The 25,486-nt window shown below is 42.4% G+C and overlaps 1 protein-coding gene across 1 annotated transcript; it reads left to right on the top strand.

The window, feature by feature from the left end:
* The first annotated feature begins 2,790 nt into the window (after positions 1-2,790).
* Positions 2,791-24,030, top strand: LOC106909760 (alpha-tectorin-like). Its single transcript, XM_088000948.1, has 33 exons — positions 2,791-3,340; positions 3,428-4,011; positions 5,010-5,562; positions 5,652-6,250; positions 6,457-6,611; positions 6,811-7,211; positions 7,339-7,535; positions 8,742-9,134; positions 9,222-9,505; positions 9,620-9,897; positions 9,996-10,115; positions 10,343-10,458; positions 10,547-10,825; positions 10,912-11,007; positions 11,143-11,308; positions 11,596-11,996; positions 12,086-12,662; positions 12,750-13,333; positions 14,383-14,935; positions 15,028-15,626; positions 15,833-15,987; positions 16,186-16,586; positions 16,714-16,910; positions 18,126-18,515; positions 18,603-18,886; positions 18,997-19,274; positions 19,373-19,492; positions 22,121-22,305; positions 22,393-22,535; positions 22,704-22,955; positions 23,045-23,204; positions 23,308-23,413; positions 23,496-24,030. The coding sequence occupies exons 1-33, from the start codon at positions 2,866-2,868 to the stop codon at positions 23,588-23,590; spliced, it is 10,176 nt and encodes a 3,391-aa protein (XP_087857074.1). The 5' UTR covers positions 2,791-2,865; the 3' UTR covers positions 23,591-24,030.
* Positions 24,031-25,486: the final 1,456 nt, after the last annotated feature.

The following is a 25,486-nucleotide window of genomic DNA, read 5'->3' as shown; positions in this document are numbered from 1 at the left end:
GCGGTATCGATAATAGATGGATGGATGGATGGATGTAAGTTAGCTAAAAAGCACAGTGGAAAGACTCCAGAGTCATCTAACTAAGAAAGTTTTCAATTCTGTAATGTAATCTACAGTCTAGAAAAAATTCACAAAGGACCCTCTTTACTTGATTGATTTTAACTAATGAAAATTTCAGTTGAACATAAGTAATCGTAAATGATTTGACTGGTGTTATAGTGTGCCTGTGTTGCTGTATCTAGAGGCAACTTGCAAACCATTTTGGGAATCCACGATGTATCTTAATACAATTGACCTCAAAGGCAATTCATGTTTGTTAGAATAATCACACATTTTTGAAAGATTTGAATAATTTTTTTTCCCATTTTGGTAGGAGATGCACTTGATATTGATGATACCAGTGTGTCCTCATCTACTGAGAATGACAATGAGACCATCAATAAAGAGATGATGCAGTATGTTGATAATGATGCACCATCTGCTCCCATGGATAAAGTTAAAGATGCCAAGCAGACACATCCACACCAAGAAGACACAATATTAAATGATGATGGCGATGATGGTGATGATGTCATTCAAGATCCGGACTATACCCCAACCTGTGATGAGTCCTCTTCTCCTGAAGATGAAAACAGCCTATCTATGGTGGCAACAACTTTAGAACAGCAGGATGAGGATGTTGAATTAAAAGATGTAGGCAAAAAGAAAAGAAATAAACACCTCAGTCCAAGAACATGGAAGCAAAATGAATCCAAGCAGAAACGTCTAAAAGGAATTTCATACAAGAGCAAAAGTGGCAAAGAAATAAGTGCAAAGACTATGGGTCCTCCCTGCAACTCCAAGTTCTGTCAGCGAGTCTCAACTCGAGACTGCCAAGTCCTTACAGAAGAGCAGCGGCAGTGGGTATTTGACAAGATTTGGGCAATGAACACCTGGGAAGAACGTCGGTTATACGTCACCACTTTGGTCACAAAGACTAGCATAAAGCAAAAATAAGTTACGGAGGGATCCCGACGCAATTCATCATTTACCTACCAACTGAAGCTTGAAGATGGAACAAGAGTTAAAGTGTGCAAGGCACTTTTTTCTTCTACAATTGGTCTCCCTGAAAGAACCATTACAAAATGGCTGGATGACCCCATCAACCCTGAAAAACAAGCAGAAGTGCCATCAAAATCTGGACCCAAAAGTGGCAGGCATACAAAGGTTGAAACTGATGTCAAGGATTTCCTTAAGAACTGGTTGAGGGACCTGCCCAGTGTTGACTCACACTACTGCAGAAGCACAGCTACCTACAAAGACAAGAAGTTCCTTTACCAAGGCACAACCATCTCCCAACTACATCGTGAATATGGACAGGCAGCTGCAACTGCTGGAGTGAGAGCTGTTGGAATCCAATATTTCACAGCTGTGTTCCATGAGGAGAACTACTCCGTATTTATTCCAAGAAAAGATCAGTGTGATGTTTGTGTTTCATTCAAACATGGAAATATCAGTAAGGCTGCATACAACGCACATGTCACCAAGAAGGATGAAGCGAGGCAAGAGAAATCTAGGGACAAGGATTCTGCTGATAAAGAGAAGTCCGTTTGGACAATGGACTTGCAAGCTGTGCTACTGTGTCCAAAAACCCAAGCCAGCAGCCTGTATTACAAAACAAAACTGCAGGTCCACAACTTTACCCTTTTCAACTTGAGATCAAAGGAAGGCTACTGCTATGTTTGGGATGAATCAGAAGGTGACCTCTGTAGCGAGGTATTTGCACATCTTCAGTATCATCATTTTGAAGGTGTGATTAAAGGCCATCCAAACCTCAAGGAGATCATAGTGTGGAGCGACGGTTGCGGTTATCAGAATCGCAATACATGTGTAGCAAATGCATACTCTGAGCTTGCAAGGAAATATGGGGTGCTAATAACCCAGAAATACCTTCTTGCAGGTCATACACAAATGGAGTGTGACAGTATGCATAGTACTATTGAACGAAAATTAGTTGCAGATATCTTCACCCCAAGAGACTATGTCGTTGTACTCCAGACTGCAAGAATCAGGCCATCACCTTACTATGTGAAAGTGCTCAAGCACGATGAGTTCCTGAAGCTGAATGGATCTTACTTCTTCAGCATCAGACCAGGCAAAAAAGTTGGAGACCCGACTGTGCATGACTTGCGGGGTCTTCAGTTTAGCAGTGACGGCAAGGTCCATTTCAAGCTGTCCTTTACAGAAGATTCTGTGTGGGAAGAACTGCCACAAAGAGTGCAGGTGCCAAATGGGCCAATGGCATGGATAAGTTTGTTTCCATGTGCTCTGCCAATCAAAGAGAGAAAGTTCCAGGACCTCCAGTCAATGAAACCCATCATGCCTGTCGAGTGTCATCACTTCTTTGACAATTTGCCACACTAATAGGCATCAGACAAAAACCCAGCAAAGAAGAGCTGGAAGGAGAAGTGGAAAAAATGCACATGCCTCCTCAGCATTATGTTTTGTTAGTTTGTGCTGTAAAATTGCCTAGGTCACAAAGGCATGTTCAAAAATTTGCCTAAGTCATTTAATTCTGTCATGTTCCATGTTTGACTGACCTTGCTGTTTGTATGTCAAAAGACATCTGTTGTTACAACTTTTTTGATTAAAATTGTTCGTAAATATCATTTATTCAACAAATGGTTCAGTTTTTTGTGTTTCCTGAAAAATTGCAAAAAATGACTTAGGCAATTATTTTAAGAAGGTGACGATTTGTAACTATTTTTGTTGCCATCCTTACAGGTCAATGGAAGCTTTGCAACCGTACCGTTTTCCCTCAGAAACGGTTCTATCCAGGTTTATCAGTCAGGTTTCTCTGTGATCGTCAGCACTGACTTTGGCCTGATGGTGTCATATGACAAGTACTTATATGTCCAGATCAGTGTGCCCTACACTTACCAAAATAGCACATGTGGGTTCTGTGGAAACTTCAACAATCGCCCTGAAGATGATTTTCGAACCCGTCAAGGTGAAGTGGTGAGCTCTGATGTGGTTTTTGCCAACAGCTGGAAAGCATCTGGTGATGATGAGCCTGGTTGTGACCCTCAGTGTGAAGGTCTGGCCTGTGCCGGCTGCAAAGCAGCTCAGACAGCACTGTACAGAAACTCTGCTCACTGTGGTATTCTGGAGAACAGCACAGGACCGTTTGCTGCATGCCATCAACAACTCCCTCCAGGATTTTTTGTGGACAGCTGTGTGTATGATCTCTGTGTCGGCAGAGGGTATCAACCCATTCTCTGCCAAGCCCTAAATGTCTACTCAAGTCAGTGTCAACAAAATGGGATCCAGCCACAAAGCTGGAGGCATCCTGGCTTCTGTGGTATGTCTGCCAGTCATTTGCAATTATTTTGAAATGTAAGTGGTGTTAAATATTCAAAGTTTGAGAATAAATGTTTCTTGTGTTTAGAAATCCCCTGCCCAGCCAATAGCCACTATGAGGCCCAGGGTACAGGATGTCCACCTACATGTGTCAACCCCAATTCCACCTACAACTGCCCCCTGCCTGATCAAGAGAGCTGTGTCTGCAATTCAGGTTACCTGCTGAGTGGAGGGGTCTGTGTCCCTCATGCTGACTGTGGCTGCAGCTTTGAGGGTCACTACTACAGCTCAGGAGAAACTGTCATACTGGATGCAGACTGTGGGAGGCGCTGTACATGCAGCTACGGCTCCATGACTTGCAGCTCTCACAGCTGTGGTCAACATGAGTCCTGCAGGGTGGAGGATGGAGTAAGAGGGTGCACACCAAACAGCTTTGCAACATGTTGGATCAGAGGCCCAGGATCATATCATACATTTGATGGAGTGATGTACCAGTACCCAGGAGCATGTCGCTTGACCCTTGCCAAAGTTATGGGATCCTCTAATCACTCACACTTCAGGGTTACTGTGGAAAAAGTTCCACAGGGGCCACAGGGTTTCTCCAATGTGCTAAAGTTTGAGGCAGAGGGAAGACAAGTTGATATTGAGATGGCAAGTAGTAGCACTGTTAAGGTGAGTGATAGAAATTATTTTCTACAAATAAAACAAGTACCGTATTTTCCGCACTATAAGGCGCACCTTCAATGAATGGCCTATTTTAAAACTTTTTTTCATATACAAGGTGCACTGCACTATAAGGCACATAGAATAGACGCTGCAGTAGAGGCTGGCGTTACGTTATGATCCACTAGATGGAGCTCCACTAAAGGGAATGTCAACAAAACAGTCCGACTCGGTCGGCTAGGAAAGCCTTCCGCAACTGGGCCGGGGCGTGGCCGGACTCTGGTCACCCCTCTCCATTCGTGCACAGCATGTTCGTGGAGTATGTGGTGCTAAATGACCTGCAGACGACCTGATTCTAGATGGTCGGTAGGTAGATAGGTCAGTCAAACTTTATTAACAAACCACCATTCTGACAACTATCCCAGCATGCACCACACGCTTCTTTTACGGGTGCTGCTTACCGTAGTTGCTAGACCTGTTGTAGCTCAATATTGGTCCATATATAAGGCGCACCGGATTATAAGGCCCACTGTCGACTTTTGAAGAAATTTAAGGTTTTTAGATGCGCCTTATAGTGCGGAAAATATGGTAAATTACATATAAGTGTGGTTTTGTTTGAAGATTATTACATATAACTAATATTTAATTAAATAAAAAAAATGTTAAAATATCTTGATAAAACCAAACTTAGTGTACATATTGCATATTTTGAGACAACCTTGAGTGCACTTATCTTCAATATGTGTTAAAAGAAAGAAGGAAAATGTTTAACTTTTTATCAGCTCTACTCAATCAACACTCTTTAACTGCTGTAGGGAATAAGCTATTCACCGTATGTCTAAAAACAATGGATACATTATATATAGTACATTTTTTATTAGTAAGATTAGTAAGATTTGATTATATCTGGAAGTGATGAGAAGTGCAAAATTTCTATATCCATTTTGAAATATTTTTAACATCTACCCCAATAACTTTTCTAAAAGTTTTTTTAAAATGTATTATAGGTTGATGGACAGCTGATCAGACTGCCATTCAGCTCTGGGTCCAACAGAATCCGCATCTTCCAAAGCAGCACTCACAGTGTCATCCTTCGCACAGACTTTGGTGTAACTCTGCAGACTGTCTGGCCTCACTTTGTCCGTGTCACTGCACCAGGTGTCTACAGTGGTTTATTAGGTGGACTTTGTGGAAACTACAATGGTGACCAGCATGATGATTTCCGTACACCCAATGGCAATCTGGTCAGTGACTCCCAGGTGTTTGGGGACAGTTGGCGAGATGGCTCCCTGGCAGATCACTGCGTGGAAAACAGACCTCGTAACTCTGCAACTAATTTCAATTCCACTGAGTACTGTGGAGTTCTTACTTCACACAATGGACCATTTACATCATGTTGGGCTGCAGTGAACCCATGGCAGCAGGTAGATGCATGTGTAGAAATCCTCCAGGGCTCCAGTGATCCAGCATCAACTCTATGTGAGGTCCTACGAGATTATGCACTGATGTGTCAACATAACAGTGTATCCCTGGGACAGTGGAGGAATGCAACAGGCTGTGGTAAGTTCTGGAACTACATTTGATAGAGATGCCGTTGAAATGAACATATTAATCACTTTTTACTTCTTTCACTTTGTGCCCCGAAACAGAACTAACCTGTCCATTAAACAGTCATTATGAACTCTGTGGAAGTTCATGTCCGTCTTCCTGCCCCAGCCTCTCCTTCCCCTTCACCTGTGACACTCAATGCCAGGAGGGATGCCAGTGTAATGATGGGTTTGTCCTCAGTGGTAACCAGTGTGTGCCTCCAACATCCTGTGGATGCTTTCATGATGGACGCTATCGGCAAGCTGGTGAACAGTTCTGGGATGGGGAAGAATGTCAGAGCTATTGCACCTGTAATGGTGTAACTGGTATAGTCCAGTGTTCCCCAAATGCATGTGGACCTCAGGAGTCCTGCCATGTTGTAGGGGGTGAGTTTGGCTGCCATCCCAACCGTCATGGTACCTGCTCTGCCTCTGGAGACCCTCACTACCTGACCTTCGATGGCAAGGCCTACGACTTCCAGGGAACCTGCCGCTATGTTCTGGCAACAGTTTGCAATGACACTGTGGACCTTCACCAGTTTTCTGTGAAAGCAAAGAATGAACCGTGGTTTGGACTGCCAGTTTCTATCACGGCTGAAGTTGTTGTTGATGTCTTGGGCTATCAAGTGCGCATGTCGAGAGGCAACAGGGGAACTGTGGAGGTAAGGGAATTTTGTCTGATAGATTTCTCAATATGTTTCAAATTGTCTGAAGTTGATTGGAAATTACTTTTGTACAAACTTTTAAAAGCTGAAAGATTTCTTCATGGCATATTACCAAAAAACTGTTCAGCTCTTAAAATCTGCATCAGTACTAGTGTAAAAACATCAGTTGTGCTTCTTCCATGAAATACTTTTCTTCTTCACAGGTGAATGGAATCACAAGAAACCTTCCAATTGTCCTCAATGGAAGCCTGTCAATTTTTGGAAGTGGATCTCAAACATTTGTCAACGCAGAGTTTGGACTGAGTGTCGTATATGATGGAAGTAGCACAGTTTCCATTTCTATACCCCCAAGATACAGGTAGCCTATATACTTGAGCTTAAATTTGCTGTTACATAAGTATATCATCAATGCTAATTAGACCAAATATTTATTTGTATTTTGAGATAAAACTGTTTCATCTAAAATATAGAGGCTGTTTTTTTTTCATTTCTTGCCTGCCTGTGCCATTGTTATTTAAGTGTATAAACTTTGATTCAGTCTTTCTTATCTTCATCAGAGGAAACATGTGTGGACTTTGTGGAAACTTCAATGGAAATCCAAATGATGACTTCCACACCCCAAGTGGATCATCGTCCAACTCAGCAGATGTTTTTGGAGCAGCTTGGAAGATTCCTGGGAACTACACCTGTAGTGACGGCTGTGGCTCTTCATGTGCACAATGCAATGATGATCGGTCGGCCAGGGCTCAGTGTGAGGTGATTCAGGCAGCTGACGGCCCCTTCAGCTTCTGCCACGAGGAGGTGGATCCAGCACCGTATTTCAGTGACTGCGTCTTTGATGTCTGCGTGTCGGGAAATCGAGGCAGTGATCTTCTGTGCAGGGCTCTAGAGACGTACGTCAGTGCCTGTCAGTCTGCTAATGTCCGAGTCTATCCTTGGAGGCAAAACACCACTTGCAGTGAGTATGGAAGGCAGTGTGCTATCAATCGAGCAAGTGTTGTCCTCAAATCTCTCAAAATGTGTCATCTACTATGTTTGAACTTGTTTTAACCAACTTGTCATCCTTTATCTTCTCATGTATACAGGTATTGAGTGCCCAGCCAACAGTCATTATGAGCTGTGTGGAACAGACTGTGGCAACACCTGTGCCAGCAGCATCGATGCTGCCTGTGACCATGTTTGCTCTGAGGGATGTTTCTGTGATGAAGATTTTTCCAGGAGTGGATCAAGCTGTGTCCCTGTGGAAAGTTGTGGCTGCCAGTATGATGGATTCTACTTTAATGTAGGTCATCTCAGGTTACTTTATTCTTCATCTATTGGCTCAAAAAGTCAGAACAACCTAAACAACAGTTCCACGGTGGCTTTGATGAACTAAAAATCATTTGAGGTGTTAAATTCGAATGCAACAAACTCAAACATAATTCCTTTTCTGTATGACATCACAGCAAAATCAAAAGTCAAAATATCAAGATATTATGAGCTTCTGTGTTGGCTTATCTTTGGACACAATTTCTATGTGTCTAAAAGCGTCACGTTCACCTGTTCAAATAGTTATATATAATTAAAAAAAGTTATAGGCATATCTAGCAATTGTACTGTTGAGGATGATTCTGCCTCACAGAGAGTTTTGTTCAAAATGTGCACATACCAAATACTCCACACCAAACTAATAAATGAATAAAACAATCCTGGTGACTGAGGAAAGCTGGATGAAGCTGGTGTGAGAGTCAATATCTGAAATGGATTGAGCCCTGAGCCTACAACGATTTACAGACCACTCAGAGAGGAAGGAGCCATTGGTCAAGAAACAGCCAAAGGTGTAAATGTAGTTTCTAAATGCAATCCAACAGATAATGGACTGTTGCTCTTTACAAATAAAATGACAATATATGGTATGAATATATATTCAAATCTGCCAGAAGGTTTGAAGGTTGTGGGTTTGATTCTAGCTTCAATCCATTACATGTCAATGAGCCCATGCATCATTAGCTTTCTACCGATTTGTGACTTGGTTTATGAAAGTGTACATGATGGCGAGTATGATTGGATGAATGTGGTGATAGTATAAAGTTCTTTACAAGGCCTTGAAAAGCACTGAAATTTAGTCTATTTCAACTTACCTTTTGAATTTTCTATAAATATGCAAATAGCACAAGCACATTTACTTTAATTGCACCGTAACTATTTGGGTGGTATATCCTTTTGAAACAAAAATCAAGTAGGACAGGTTATATAAATCATCTCACACTTTTGTTTAGTACCCAGATTGGAAATGCCTTCAGTAATTAACAAAAGCCTTAACTGACAGGAAGGAGTGGAAACTTGGCTGGGGTGGATGATGAATCAGGTTCTGCATGTTGTAGTTTTACAAATATGATTTGAACTGGAGAAGAAGCATGGCAGTAGTCCATTCCTTATTACCTCAAGATTCAGTTCTTCTTAATATTGTCACATAACTTAATACTTCCACTTTTTTCTTATCATACAGGCTGGTGAGTCCTTCTGGACAAACGGTTGTTCCCAACGGTGTGAATGTCAAGCGCCCAATGTCCTGATCTGCAGTCCCTCATCATGCACTCCTGCACAAGAGTGCACCATCAGAGATGGCCATCTGGGCTGTTATGACGCCATGTCTACCTGTACAGTATGGGGTGACCCACATTACGTCACCTTTGATGGAGCCTTGGCTCATTTTCAGGGATCATGCTCTTACATCATCACTGAGAGTTTGAGACACAACAATGAAACTCAGTACAAAGTTGTAGCCACCAACAAACACAGAGGAAACAACCTTGTTTCTTTCGTGTCATCAGTTGATATATACGTCTCACATCCTCCAGAGAGTGTTCATGTCAGGCTCGGACCTTACAAAAGAGTCAAGGTAAGCTTTATTTTAAATGCTGGAAGAAAAACAAGTTTTGTTGTGCTAAAACCTTTGGTCTTATTCTCTGAACTCTCATCATAACAGGTAAATGGAGCTGAGGTTTCTCTTCCCACGACTGCAGGAACGTTTGGTCGGGTGACGAGGCAGGGAAGTTACATAGTGTTTGATGCTGTCGATGTTGTAGTCCAGTTTGATGGCTCTAGTACTTTACTGGTCAGGATGGGCCGCAACTACCAGAACAGAGTCACTGGAATGTGTGGGAACTTCAATGGTGATCCCACTGACGACAAAGTTTTACCCAACGGTACTTTGGCCAAAAACGACAACCAGTTTGGCCACAGTTGGAAATCTGACACAAGCGAAGCAGGGTGAGCTCAGACTGCATTTGTCTACATTTACCTGATACATTTTCAGCAATTGCACATTTTTCTTCAAAATTCTACTGACTCTAAAATCTTTTAAATGTCCAACGACTTTTCTAGATGCGGATCCACTGATGAGAGAAGTGGTGATGGACTAAGTGACTGCCGCTTCACAGAAGAATACACAGAACTCTGCAGAGTCATCACCAACACCAGCGGCCCATTCAGTTCTTGTCACCTGCATTCTGATCCACAACCCTTTCTCACTTCCTGTGTTTATGATCTCTGCCTCTACACATCAGCCAATGGCATGCTATGTTCTGCCGTCTCTGCTTATGAGAAAACCTGCACCAATTTGGGTCTAAGCATCCCTGACTGGCGCTCTCCTTTGCGTTGTGGTATGTCTGTTTTGCTAAATATCAGGACAATGAGCTGCTCATTGGTCGTATGTAATGTTTATGGTTTGAAATGTTGTTTTCTGATATATTTGATTCAGCTGAGATTGACCCCTGTGAACAGCTGGACTGTGCAGAGTATGAGTGGTGTGGTAAGAAAGACGGTCTGTACAGTTGCTTTTCTGATGAGCATCCTCCAATACACGACAATGAGAGCTACAGTAAGGGCAACACCTTCTTAATCTTTTGTTTTACATGCTTTGAAATACTGAATTTACATTAAGAGCTGCCTCATTTCTAGGGATCTTGTCTAGGGTTCCTTAATTAAAACATGGTGCGATAAGTGGTTAGATCCTAAGCATTTTCAGCCAAAGGACACTTCAGCACAAAGAAATTTCTACTCTGTTCCTGTTTTATATTTGTCTAATGAAATCTGTGCTTTTTGTAGGACTGCTCTACCCAATTTCTGGAAACACAACTCAACCAGCTCTTGATGGAAGCTCCCCTCGGATTGTCCTACGACAACCTTTTGTGTATTTCGGAAAACAATATAATCAGATTTATGTATGTAAAATTGGCCTCCATGTTAAATTAAAAAAAACACTTACTAATTTGACAGATGATGAAAAAAGTTTTCCCTTGTTTTCATTAGGTGAACCATAATGGACATATGACCTTTAATAATCCATGGTCTATGTACATACCTCAAAGATTTCCAATGTATTCAACCTGGGACATTATCGCTCCGTTCTGGACTGATTTTGACAACAGACAAACTGGTCTGGTCTACTATAAACAATATACAAGTGGCAACATCCTCAATCAAGCAACAGAGGACATTAATAATTACTTCCCACAATTAAACTTTACTGCAAGCTGGGTGTTTGTTGCAACTTGGTATGAAATGCCATATTGGCAACAAGAGAATTCAGTAAGTTTTCTTCTCTTTGAAATGTATGATGGGTATGCTTTTGTCTAAATACCATACAACAAAAGTAAGACATTTATTTTTTTCAGCGTACAACAGTCCAGGCTGTCTTGATCTCTGGAGGCCAGTCCTCCTTTGTGCTGATGAACTATTGGAATATATCCCCAAACAAATGGAACATACAGGTTAGAGCACATATAATGATGTTATAAAATTTTAAATCTTATTTACTGTTCAATTCTTCACTTTAGATGTAACTACAAAGATTAGTTTGAACTATACACATATTAAATACAATTCTGTGTGTTTTATTATCCCAGGTTGGATACGACACAATTAATTCCACTCACCATCTCACTGTTCCTGGATCCTTCTCCAGTAACGCTTCAGGCAATTACTCAGTTTTCCGCCTCAACAGTAACGTCAATGTACCTGGTCGCTGGGCTTTCCGACTGGATCATGGATCAAGAGGCTGCACTTTCAACAGTAAGACCAGTAGTACTGCACCAATGGACCCCTTATCACATGGATACCTCCATTGAATGAACAAGAAATAGGATTAGTAAGGTCGTACTTCTGTTTACCATGGGAATTTAGTTGGTAATATGGAGTAAAATAACTGCAAGAGAGCATTAGCAGGATGTTTATAACATTTTCAAAAAAGGTTTCTGAGTATTTTCTGAACTGCTGAGATGAGATTTTGAGAGAAATCTTGACTGTAAAAAAATGTTTCAGCTTTGTTCTGTTTTTTGGGGGGTTTGTTATTTTTTAAGATCAACCTGTTCAACTTGGCGACTCTTTCTGGAGTGACAGCACCTGTGCACAGAAGTGCACCTGCACCAACCAAGGGCTGCAATGCTCCAACAATCCCTGCTCCTTCTCCCAAATCTGTCGGCCAGCTGCCTTTCAGTACTCCTGCCAGACAGTGCAAAGACGAACCTGCACCGTCAGTGGAGATCCACATTACCGCACCTTTGACAACTCAGGGTTTCACTTTCAAGGCACATGCACTTACATTCTGTCAGAGCAGTGTCAGAATGGACTGCCCTACTATAGAGTGGAGGGGAAGAACGGGCATCAGGGCAGCAGGCATGTTTCATGGACACAACTGGTCAAAGTCTTTGTTCATGATGAAACTATTGAGCTGGTTAAAGGACATCAGGGTCAGGCCAAGGTAACAGGACTTTCTTACTTTCTGTAATATAGACCCTGCATTTTGTGTTTTGTTTATATTTGTAACTATTTTTGTTGCCATCCTTACAGGTCAATGGAAGCTTTGCAACCGTACCGTTTTCCCTCAGAAACGGCTCTATCCAGGTTTATCAGTCAGGTTTCTCTGTGATCGTCAGCACTGACTTTGGCCTGATGGTGTCTTATGACAGAAGTTTATATGTCCGGATCAGTGTGCCCTACACTTACCAAAATAGCACATGTGGGTTCTGTGGAAACTTCAACAATCGCCCTGAAGATGATTTTCGAACCCGTCAAGGTGAAGTGGTGAGCTCTGATGTGGTTTTTGCCAACAGCTGGAAAGCATCTGGTGATGATGAGCCTGGTTGTGACCCTCAGTGTGAAGGTCTGGCCTGTGCCGGCTGCACAGCAGCTCAGACAGCACTGTACAGAAACTCTGCTCACTGTGGTATTCTGGAGAACAGCACAGGACCATTTGCTGAATGCCATCAACAACTCCCTCCAGGATTTTTTGTAGATAGCTGTGTGTATGATCTCTGTGTCGGCAAAGGGTATCAGCCCATTCTCTGTCAAGCCCTAAATGTCTACTCAAGTCAGTGTCAACAAAATGGGATCCAGCCACAAAGCTGGAGGCATCCTGGCTTCTGTGGTATGTCTGCCAGTCATTTGCAATTATTTTGAAATGCAAGTGGTGTTAAATATTCAAAGTTTGAGAATAAATGTTTCTTGTGTTTAGAAATCCCCTGCCCAGCCAATAGCCACTTTGAGGCCCAGGGTACAGGATGTCCATCTACATGTGTCAACCCCAATTCCACCTACAACTGCCCCCTGCCTAATCAAGAGAGCTGTGTCTGCAATTCAGGTTACCTCCTGAGTGGAGGGGTCTGTGTCCCTCATGCTGACTGTGGCTGCAGCTTTGAGGGTCACTACTACCGCTCAGGAGAAACTGTCATACTGGATGCAGACTGTGGGAGGCGCTGTACATGTAGCTATGGCTCCATGACTTGCAGCTCTCACAGCTGTGGTCAACATGAGTCCTGCAGGGTGGAGGATGGAGTAAGAGGGTGCACACCAAACAGCTTTGCAACATGTTGGATCAGAGGCCCAGGATCGTATCATACATTTGATGGAGTGATGTACCAGTACCCAGGAGCATGTCGCTTGACCCTTGCCAAAGTTATGGGATCCTCTGATCACTCACACTTCATGATTACTGTGGAAAAGGTTCCACAGGGGGCACAGGGTTTCTCCAATGTGCTAAAGTTTGAGGCAGAGGGAACACAAGTTGCTATTGAGATGGCAAGTAGTAGCACTGTTAAGGTGAGTGATAGAAATTATTTTCTACAAATAAAACAAGTACCGTATTTTCCGCACTATAAGGCGCACCTTCAATGAGTGGCCTATTTTAAAACTTTTTTTCATATACAAGGCGCACTGCACTATAAGGCGCATAGAATAGATGCTGCAGTAGAAGCTGGCATTACGTTATGCATCCACTAGATGGAGCTGCACTAAAAGGGAATATCAACAAAACAGTCAGACTCCGGTCAGCGAGAAGAGCCTTCCGTGACTGGGCCGGGGCGTGGCAGGACTCTGGTCACCCTTCTCCGTTCGCACACAGCATGTTCGTGGAGAACGTGGTGCTAAATGACCTGCAGACGACCTGATTCTAGACGGTCGGTAGGTAGATAGGTCAGTCAAACTTTATTAACAAACCACCATTCTGACAACTATCCCAGCATGCACCACACGCTTCTTTTACGGGCGAAAATGAAGTCGGCTGCTGCTTACCGTAGTTCCTAGATCTGTTGTGGCTCAATATTGGTCCATATATAAGGCGCACCGGATTATAAGGCGCACTGTCGACTTTTGAAGAATTTTAAGGATTTTAGGTGCGCCTTATAGTGCGGAAAATATGGTAAATTACATAGAAGTGTAGTTTTGTTTGAAGATTATTACATATAACTAATATTTAATTAAATAAAAAAATGTTAAAATAGCTTGATAAAACCAAACTTAGTGTACATATTGCATATTTTGAGACAACCTTGAGTGCACTTACTTATCTTCAATCTATTTAATCAGAACAACCAAAAATATGTGTTAAAAGAAAGAAGGAAAATGTTCTTTTTATCAGCTCTACACAATCAACACTCTTTAACTGCTGTAGAGAATAAGTTATTCACCGTATGTCTACAAACAATGGATACATTATATATAGTACATTTTTTATTAGTAAGATTAGTAAGATTTGATTATATCTGGAAGTGATGAGAAGTGCAAAATTTCTATATCCATTTTGAAATATTTTTACCATCTACCCCAATAACTTTTCTAAAAGTTGTTGTTGTTTTTTAAATGTATTATAGGTTGATGGCCAGCTGATCAGACTGCCATTCAGCTCTGGGTCCAACAGAATCCGCATCTTCCAAAGCAGCACTCACAGTGTCATCCTTCGCACAGACTTTGGTGTAACTCTGCAGACTGTCTGGCCTCACTTTGTCCGTGTCACTGCACCAGGTGTCTACAGTGGTTTATTAGGTGGACTTTGTGGAAACTACAATGCTGACCAGCATGATGATTTCCGTACACCCAATGGCACTCTGGTCAGTGACTCCCAGGTGTTTGGGGACAGTTGGCGAGATGGCTCCCTGGCAGATCACTGTGTGGAAAACAGACCTCGTAACTCTGCAACTAATTTCAATTCCACTGAGTACTGTGGAGTTCTTACTTCACACACTGGACCATTTACATCATGCTGGGCTGCAGTGAACCCATGGCAGCAGGTAGATACATGTGTAGAAATCCTACAGGGCTCCAGTGATCCAGCATCAACTCTATGTGAGGTCCTACGAGATTATGCACTGATGTGTCAACATAACAGTGTATCCCTGGGACAGTGGAGGAATGCAACTGGCTGTGGTAAGTTCTGGAACTACATTTGATAGAGATGCCTGTAAAATGAACATATTCATGATTACTTTTTACTTCTTTCACTTTGTGCCCCGAAGCAGAACTAACCTGTCCATCAAACAGTCATTATGAACTCTGTGGAAGTTCATGTCCATCTTGCTGCCCCAGCCTCTCCTTCCCCTTCACTTGTGACACTCAGTGCCAGGAGGGGTGCCAGTGTAATGATGGGTTTGTCCTCAGTGGTAACCAGTGTGTGCCTCCAACATCCTGTGGATGCTTTCATGATGGACGCTATCGGCAAGCTGGTGAACAGTTCTGGGATGGGGAAGAATGTCAGAGCTTTTGCACCTGTAATGGTGTAACTGGTATAGTCCAGTGTTCCCCAAATGAATGTGGACCTCAGGAGTCCTGCCATGTTGTAGGGGGTGAGTTTGGCTGCCATCCCAACCCTCATGGCACCTGCTCTGCCTCTGGAGACCCTCACTACCTGACCTTTGATGGCAAGGCCTACGACTTCCAGGGAACCTGCCGCTATGTTCTGGCAACAGTTTGCAATGACACTGTGGACCTTCACCAGTTTTCTGTGAAAGCAAAGAATGAACCGTGGTTTGGATTACCAGTTTCTATCACGGCTGAAGTTGTTGTTGATGTCGTGGGCTATCAAGTGCGCATGTCGAGAGGCAACAGGGGAACTGTGGAGGTAAGGGAATTTTGTCTGATAGATTTCTCAATATGTTTCAAATTGTCTGAAGTTGATTGGAAATTACTTTTGCGTAAACTTTTAAAAGCTGAAAGATTTCTTCTTGGCATATTACCAAAAAACTGTTCAGCTCTTAATATCTGCATCAGTACTAGTGTAAAAACATCAGTTGTGCTTCTTACATAAAATACTTTTCTTCTTCACAGGTGAATGGAATCGCAAGAAACCTTCCAATTGTCCTCAATGGAAGCCTGTCAATTTTTGGAAGTGGATCTCAAACATTTGTCAACGTAGAGTTTGGACTGAGTGTCATATATGATGGAAGTAGCACAGTGTCCATTTCTATACCCCCAAGATACAGGTAGCCTATATACTTGAGCTTAAATTTGCTGTTACATAAGTATATCATCATTGCTAATTAGACCAAATATTTATATGTATTTTGAGATAAAACTGTTTCATCTAAAATATAGAGGCTGTTTTTTTTCATTTCTTGCTTGTCTGTGCCATTGATATTGAAGTGTATAAACTTTGATTCAGTCTTTCTTATCTTCATCAGAGGAAACATGTGTGGACTTTGTGGAAACTTCAATGGAAATCCAAATGATGACTTCCACACCCGAAGGGGAGCATTGTCCAACTCAGCAGATGTTTTTGGAGCAGCTTGGAAGGTTCCTGGGAACTACACTTGCAGTGAGGGCTGTGGCTCTTCATGTCCACAATGCAATGATGATCGATCTGCCAGGACTCAGTGTGAGGTGATTCAGGCAGCTGACGGCCCCTTCAGCTTCTGCCACGAGGAGGTGGATCCAGCACCGTATTTCAGTGACTGCGTCTTTGATGTCTGTGTGTCGGGAAATCGAGGCAGTGATCTTCTGTGCAGGGCTCTAGAGACGTACGTCAGTGTCTGTCAGTCTGCTAATATCCGTGTCTACCCTTGGAGGCAAAACACCACTTGCAGTGAGTATGGAAGGCAGTGTGCTATCAATCGAGCAAGTGTTATCCTCAAATCTCTCAAAATGTGTCATCTACTATGTTTGAACTTGTTTTAACCAACTTGTCATCCTTTATCTTCTCATGTATACAGGTATTGAGTGTCCAGCCAACAGTCATTATGAGCTGTGTGGAACAGACTGTGGCCACACCTGTGCCAGCAGCATCGATGCTGCCTGTGACCATGTTTGCTCTGAGGGATGTTTCTGTGATGAAGGTTTTTCCAGGAGTGGATCAAGCTGTGTCCCTGTGGAAAGTTGTGGCTGCCAGCATGATGGATTCTACTTTAATGTAGGTCATCTCAGGTTACTTTATTCTTCATCTATTGGCTCAGAAAGTCAGAACAACCTAAACAACAGTTCCACGGTGGCTTTTGATGAACTAAAAATAATTTGAGGTGTTGAATTCGAAGGCAACAAACTCAAACATAATTCCTTTTCTGTATGACATCACAGCAAAATCAAAAACAATCAGTCAATATATCAAGATATTATGAGCTTCTGTGTTGGCTTATCTTTGGATACAATTTCTAAGTGTCTAAAAGCGTCACGTTCACCTGTTCGAATAGTTATATATAATTAAAAAAGTTATAGGCATATCTAACAATTGTACTGTTCAGGATGATTCTGCCTCAGAGAGTTTTGTTCAAAATGTGCACATACCAAATACTCCACACCAAACTAATAAATGAATAAAACAATCCTGGTGACTAAGAGGAAAGCTGGATGAAGCTGGTGTGAGAGTCAATATCTGAAATGGATTGAGCCCTGAGCCTACAACGACTTACAGACCACTCAGAGAGGAAGGAGCCATTGGTCAAGAAACAGCCAAAGGTGTAAATGTAGTTTCTAAATGCAATCCAACAGATAATGGACTGTTGCTCTTTACAAATAAAATGACAATATATGGTATGAATATATATATTCAAATCTGCCAGAAGGTTTGAAGGTTGTGGGTTTGATTCTAGCTTCAATCCATTACATGTCAGTTAGCCCATGCATCATTAGCTTTCTACTGATTTGTGACTTGGTTTATGAAAGTGTACACGATGGCGAGTATGATTGGATGAATGTGGTGATAGTATAAAGTTCTTTACAAGGCCTTGAAAAGCACTGAAATTTAGTCTATTTCAACTTACCTTTTGAATTTTCTATAAATATGCAAATAGCACAAGCACATTTACTTTAATTGCACTGTAACTATTTGGGTGGTATGTCCTTTTGAAACAAAAATCAAGTAGGACAGGTTATATAAATCATCTCACCCTTTTGTTTGGTACCCAGATTGGAAATGCCTTCAGTAATTAACAAAAGCCTTAACTGACAGGAAGGAGTGGAAACTTGGCTAGGGTGGATGATGAATCAGGTTCTGCATGTTGTAGTTTTACAAATATGATTTGAACTGGAGAAGAAGCAAGGCAGTAATCCATTCCTTATTACCTCAAGATTCAGTTCTTCTTAATATTGTCACATAATTTAATACTTCCACTTTTTTCTTATCTTGCAGGCTGGTGAGTCCTTTTGGACAAACGGTTGTTCCCAACGGTGTGAATGTCAAGCGCCCAATGTCCTGATCTGCAGTCCCTCATCATGCACTCCTGCACAAGAGTGCACCATCAGAGATGGCCATCTGGGCTGTTATGACGCCATGTCTACCTGTACAGTATGGGGTGACCCACATTACGTCACCTTTGATGGAGCCTTGGCTCATTTTCAGGGATCATGCTCTTACATCATCACTGAGAGTTTGAGACACAATGAAACTCAGTACAAAGTCGTGGCCACCAACAAACACAGAGGAAACAACCTTGTGTCTTTCGTGTCATCAGTTGATATATACGTCTCAAATCCTCCAGAGAGTGTTCATGTCAGGCTCGGACCTTACAAGAGAGTGAAGGTAAGCTTTATTTTAAATGCTGGATGAAAAACAAGTTTTGTTGTGCTAAAACCTTTGGTCTTATTCTCTGAACTCTCATCATAACAGGTAAATGGAGCTGAGGTTTCTCTTCCCACGACTGCAGGAACGTTTGGTCAGGTGATGAGGCAGGGAAGTTACATAGTGTTTGATGCTGTCGATGTTGTAGTCCAGTTTGATGGCTCTAGTACTTTACTGGTCAGCATGGGCCGCAACTACCAGAACAGAGTCAGTGGAATGTGTGGGAACTTCAATGGTGATCCCACTGATGACAAAGTTTTGCCCAATGGTACTTTGGCGGAAAACGACAACCAGTTTGGCCACAGCTGGAAATCAGAGACAAGCGAAGCAGGGTGAGCTCAGACTTCATTTTCCATAGTTAACCTAAAAATCTCAACCATTGCAAACATTTTTTCAGAAATTGACTGTCTAAAATTTTTTAAATGTCTAACGACTTTTCTAGATGCGGATCCAATGATGAAAGAAGTGGTGACAGACTAAGTGACTGCCGCTTCATAGAAGAATACACAGAACTCTGCAGAGTCATCACCAACACCAGCGGCCCATTCAGTTCTTGTCACCTGCATTCTGACCCACAACCCTTTTTCACTTCCTGTGTTTACGATCTCTGCCTCTACACACCAGCCAATGACATGCTATGTTCTGCCGTGTCTGCTTATGAGAAAACTTGCACCGTCTTGGGTCTAAGTATCCCTGACTGGCGCTCTCCTTTGCATTGTGGTATGTTTGTTTGGTTCACTACATTATCAGAACAATGAGATGTTAATTGATCATATGCGATGAATTTCACTTTGTCATTTGTGATATCGTCAATTCAGCTGAGACTGACCCCTGTGAACAGCTGGATTGTGTGGAGTATGAGTGGTGTGGTAAGAAAGATGGGGTGTACGGCTGCTTCTGTGATGAGCACTATAATAGATCCAAAGATGAGAGCTATGGTAAGGGCAAAACATTTTAAACATTTTTATTATTAAAAGAGGTAGCAATAATCACATAGCATCGTCAAACATGGTTTGTTCACTACTTTATAGTTGGTATTTTCTAGATTTCAAGCATAATATTTACATCAGTTGGTGTAGTTGGTCTCCAAACGTCAAAACTATGAACTACGGTCACACATTGTTTATGAATTAACCTGAACAATATCTCAAAGGGGAAGTGGGTGCCATTGAGTCTGAGTGGACCGTGTTCTGCGCCTCCATTGTCGAGACGGCTTAAGAGAGCTGTGGCCGCAAGGTTGTTGGGGCCAGTCATGGCAGCAACCCTCGAACCTGTTGGTGGACAGCTTTGGTGAGGGATGCTTTCAGGCTGAAGAAAGAGTCTTCTCAAGTCTTTTCGGCCTCCGGGATCACAGAAGCAGCTGATGTGTACCGACATTCCAAGCGGCATGTGGCTCTGATGGTTGCCGAGGCAAAAACTCGGGCGGGGGAGGAGTTCGGAGAGGCCATGGAGAAAGACTTCTGCAGGGCTTCAAGGCGACATTGTGGGCTGGTGGGCAGAATACTTCGAAGACCTTAATCCTACCAACATGCCTTCCATCGAGGAAGTAGAGCCTGGGAACTCTGGGTCGGGCTCTCCAATCTCTGGGGATGCGGTTGCCGAGGTGGTTAAAGGGCTCCTCATTGGCAAGGCCCTGGGGGTGGATGAGATTCGTCTGTAGTTCCTTAAGGCTCTGGATGTTGTAGGGTTGTGATGGTTAACACGACTGCAATATTGCATGGACATTGGGGGAAGTCCCCCTGGATTGGCAGACCTGGGTCGGGGACCAGAGGGTATACTTTAATTACAGAGGGGTCACATTCTTAAGTTTCCTTGGCAAGGTCTATTCAGGGATCTGGGAGAGGAGGATCCATCGGATAGTCTAACCTTGGATTCAGGAAGGGCAATATGGTTTTTGTCCTGGTCATGGAACACTGGACCAGCTCTACACCCTCAGCAGTGCCCTGGAGTGTGTGTAGGAGTTCGCCCAACCAGTCTACATGTGCTTTGTGGACTTGGAGAAGGCATCCAACCATGTCCCTCAGAGAGCCCTGTGGGGTACCAGGCCCTTTGATACGGGCTGTTAGGTCCCTGTATGACCGGTGTCAGAGTCTGGTTCACATTGCCAGAAGCAAGTCGGGCTAGTTTCCGGTGAGATTTGGACTCTGCTTAGGCTGCCCTTTGTCACCGATTCTGTTCATTGCTTTCGTGTACAGAATTTCTAGGCGCAGTCAAGGTGTTGAAGGGATCCGTTTTGGTGGCCTTAGGATCGCATCTCTGCTTTTTGTGGATGATGTGGTCCTATTGTCTTCATCCGGTCGTGATCTACAGTGTTCGCTGGAGCGGTTTGCAGCCGAGTGTGAAGCAGCTGGGGTGAGGATCAGTGCCTCCAAATCCGAGGCCATGGTCCTGAGCTGGAAAAGGGTAGAGTGCCTTCTCCAGGTCAGGGGGTATGTCCTGCCCAAAGTGGAGGAGCTTAAGTATCCCGGGATCTTGGTCACAAATGAGGGAAGAAGGGTGTGGTAGATCGACGGGTGGATTGGCACAGCGTCTGCAGTGAAGCAGGCACTGTACCAGTCTGTCGTGGTGAAGAGAGAGCTGAGTCAAAAAGCGAAGCTCTCAATTTACCAGTCGATCTACATTCCTACCCTCATCTATGGTCATGACTGAAAGAACAAGCTCATGGATACAAGCGGCCGAGATGACTTTTCTACAAAGGGTGTCTGGGCTCTCTTTAGAGATAGGGTGAGAAGCTCAGTCATCTGGGAGTGTCTCAGAGTAGAGCCGCTGCTCCTTCTTGTCGAGAGGAGCCAGTTGAGGAGGCTTAGGCCTCTAGTTAGGATGCCTCCTGGATGCCTCACTTGTGAGGTCTTCTGAGAATGTCCCACCGGGAGGAGGCCCCGGGGAAGACCCAGGACACGCTGGAGGGACTATGTTTCTCAGCTGGCCTGGGAATGCCTTGGGAATCCCCCGGAGGAGCTGGAACAAGTTAGAGAAATGGAACTCACTTATCCGACCGCTTATCCGACCTGACCCTCGGATAAGCGGAAGAAGATGGATGGATGGAATATCTCAAGAAACTGCACTCAGTGCAGCATTGCTGTTATTTGTATATAGTTGTTTGTCACCTTTTTCTCTGTATTTGTAGACAGCCAAATGTGTTCCTTTTTGTTTATAAATTACTGGGACTACTTCCCTCTTACCTGACTGCATTTATGGTAAATCTCACACCCGGTTTGAACTTCGGGGGCAGCTTTTTTTTCCATATGTTTGTGTCTAGTTAGAACAGATCTTGCAAAGACAGCATTTAAACATGCTGCCCCCTATGCTTGGACTCTTCCAGGAAGAATTTAAATTGACGGAAGTGACACTTCTTGAACTAAAAACACTACTGAACAACCTCGAAGAGTTTTAACAGCCATTGCTTTTGATGTTCATATTCATGTTTCACTGATTGAATGTAAATGACGATTCTTCTAAATGGTGCTGCTATCTTATCAGGTCCCCATTGAAATGGAGATTATAGACAGAGGTTTATTTTTCAACTGAGTAAATAAAGCTTAAATGTTTCTGTCTTTGGTTGGCAGATGCAAACATCGAATGCTCCAGCAGTTCTGGAACCATGTCAGTATCTCGCTGCGAGTTGTTTGAAGCGGGCTTCCACTCCAGTGCTCTCCATCTCCGAGACAGCTCTTGCAACGGGACTCTTCAGGACGGACGACTTGTCTTCCATTTTGACAATGACAATCATTTGTGTGGTACAACCCTTATGGTAAAGTTAATGAATTAGAACATCTTCTTTAAAGCTTCAGTTGTGTTTCTTCAGTTGATTGATTCCATTTTGTCATTTCACTGTTAGAGAAATGGAACTCACTTCATGTATGAGAACAGTATTCACGGGAATGTGACCAACCATCAGAGGAATCTTCATCTGCATTTCTCCTGTGTTTACCCTCTGGCTCAAGCTCTGTCAATGGTTGTGGACATCAACCCTGTGGAGAGGTCTTGACACAATTTTCTCTGTTTGCTTCCTTTGAGCATTGTGTCCAATTACACTAATATGTTTTAATTGGTTATTATTTGTAATGTAATCCTGTAACCAAATTAGAGTAGCTTAGCCAGCTTATCAGATACATTAAAGGGTGGTCATAATAAATGCTTAATCTACAGTATTCTGAGGAAGAAGCTTCCTGTTGGCAATGGATCGTATCGTGTGAGGATGATCCCCTATGAGGATGAAGGCTTCCTCTCCCCCTTCAGCGCTAATGGACACATAGAAATGGATGTTGATGAGATGTTTTACTTGGAGGTGCGAACAGAAGGGGTGGATCAGCGTCAATTTGCCACAGTTCTGGACTCTTGCTGGGCCACGCCAGTCAACCAAGCAAACTACCCAGTCCGCTGGGATCTCATTACTGCACAGTAAATGAGACCATCTTGTTGTTCTTTTTAATTTAATTCAGTGTCTTTTTGCTGGCAGTCTAACTGATGCGTCTGCTCCTGCTTCACAGGTGTCCTAATCCAGAAGATGGAACCGTGGAGGTGATTCAGAACGGCGTCTCCACTGTGTCTCGTTTCTCCTTCAGGATGTTCACATTCACCAACCACACACAGATTTTCTTGCATTGCAGTGTCCACTTATGCCTTTTGAGAAGCAACAACTGCAGAGCTGTGAGTTTTGTGTGCTTTTTGTGACTATATCATGTATGATCAAGTTGAACATCTTCAGAAGCGTAAAATGTTGCCGACTTGCCTTTTTTTTCTTTTTTTGCAGCACTGCTACTCGGATCACCACATTCTAATCCGGAGGGATGTATCTTACCATGACTCTGGAGCTCTGTCAATTGGACCACTGGTACTTGGGACTCAACCGAACACTGGTAAAGTTCTATCATATCTTCATTGTTTTGTAATTATATTTAAGTGCTTAACAAAATCTATCCACATCTCTTTTTTACACAGGTGGACTAATCCAAAGAAACAGTGCTGTGGGTCATCTGACATCAGTTGTTACCCTGTTTGTCAGTTTGCTGATGACCAGAATTCTGGTCAATTGATAAAGAATAATCAAACTCTAAGATCAAGTAAAACTTTGTTGATTATGATCTATGTTGATAGGAGGTGTTTTCTGGGTTTTGGTTTGTACTTGAAATTAGTCAAGAAAAAAGTAATTTTGCTTTTCTAACATCTGGTGCACCACTGTGCTTTAGGCCATTTGTGGAATTAATATAATCAGTTTTTTGTTTCGTCAGTGGATTTTATCATCATTAATTGTTGGTAACATCTGAGAGAGTAAAATATTGTATGGTTGGATTTAGTTAAGGTTACATATATGAAAAAAGTTAATTAACGTCTGAAGCAATGATCTCTGTGTCGAACTGAATGAATTTAAGAATGATTTTCTCATTGTCTAAATTCTGTTTAAGGGTTTAAACATTGATATATGGTATTATATATATGTACTGAGCTACAAAAGAGAATAAAGAAATTCACATCAGCCTTTTATGCATTTTGTTTTTAATAAAAGGCTTAATAAATTGTATGTTTGGTGTATGGCATGTTCTGACTCATTATCAAAGGTTAAGAATCTTAGTTTGATTTTATGGAATATTATCAGTTATAAAAATGGTTTTAGTAAATAGTCATCACTTTGGAGGGGTGATCACTATGCCAGCTGGCCTGAGTTCTCCCAAATGATGCGAAACCAGTGAGACGGATGTTCTTCTGCCTGCAGTGTTCTGGATCATTTGTGTCTTCTGTGGTAATGTTGAAGGAGTCACTATGGGTTCAGTCGAGAAGCTGGCCCCCAACAACATAAATGGTGCCGATCCCAGTTGTACACGTTGTCTTTTTGTGTCATCTAACATCATAGCAATGCAATGGTTTCCAGACAGGCGCTTACAAGCTGGTGAAACAAACATTTTTTCTAGCCTCCAGAAACTAAACTGAATCCCACCATATAAAAATAGTTTTTTGCAACATCTTCATGGAAATCTCTGCATTAGCTTGTAGAAAAGGCAGAAATTGAGAAAATGACATGCTGGAAAAAGCATGGGGCTATGCATGGTACACCCTGGTCATTCAAACCAATTCAGTTCATTTAATACTAAGTCACACCACATATCTTGAGGAACTATGCAAAATAAAGATTAATTTCCTATGAAGACATATATCATCTTGATCAATTAAATCCAACCCGTTCAGGGAACTGATTCAAGTTTAATGCCCCTGTAGATCCTAATCCTAATACTAGCCTTTTACATCTAGGGTTAGATTTTCAATGTATTCAGATATGTAGCCATCATCTGGTGGTTGGGACAATCCCAACGGATGACCCAATGGATCAACGCATGACATTTCAAAACAGAAAAAGTTGTTACCTGAGGCCACACATGCCTCAGGTACAATTGTAGGAATGAAACTGCAAAGGCTGGGGATTCTAGATACAGCTTTGAGAAGAGCTAGCATCTGATGAGATTGAAAATGGCCTCAATGATTTCTGGAAATGTTTCCTGTTGGCCACAGAGCTAAGTAAGTGTATTAGAGAAAGAGCAGTACTGTGTAAGCTTGGGTTCCTGAAGAGGGCAGGGTGGTTGGTCATGATGGACTGGACTTTGTTTAGTGATCTTCTACCTTCACAGAAACAAACAAGTTCTGTTTCTTTAGCCTTTTTCTAAAAGATTTTTCTTAATGAGTCTGCTAACATTTCAGACACAATCAGTAGCACCAGCTACCATAGACGGTTATAAATGAGTTTTGTTTTCATGTTGATTTTTTATTTATTTTTTGCTTCTTATTGAATTTTGCCCATTAGTTCATAAAGCTTGCTGTATTTTTGCTTCATAAGTGATCGGTAAATATTGTGATTACACAATATTTCTCGCTAAAATCTTTAATTGCTGTTGGAAATATTATATTGTTTTTCCAATATTAAAACTCAATAAAAAGGTTCA

The sequence above is a fragment of the Poecilia mexicana genome, unplaced genomic scaffold, assembly GCF_051168715.1.
Source record: "Poecilia mexicana isolate PSO_F unplaced genomic scaffold, ASM5116871v1 scaffold_19, whole genome shotgun sequence".
Lineage (NCBI taxonomy): Eukaryota > Metazoa > Chordata > Actinopteri > Cyprinodontiformes > Poeciliidae > Poecilia > Poecilia mexicana.
The sequence above is the reverse complement of the archived record's forward strand: the minus strand, read 5'-3'. Positions and strand labels throughout refer to the sequence as shown.

Coding starts and splice junctions, on each gene's coding strand:
- LOC106909760 (XM_088000948.1), top strand. CDS start 2,866: ATGGTGTCATATGACAAGTACTTATATGTCCAGATCAGTGTGCCCTAC. Junction 16,911..18,125: donor ATGATGGATTCTACTTTAAT/GTAGGTCATCTC, acceptor CTTATCTTGCAG/GCTGGTGAGTCCTTTTGGAC. Junction 19,493..22,120: donor ATCCAAAGATGAGAGCTATG/GTAAGGGCAAAA, acceptor TTTGGTTGGCAG/ATGCAAACATCGAATGCTCC.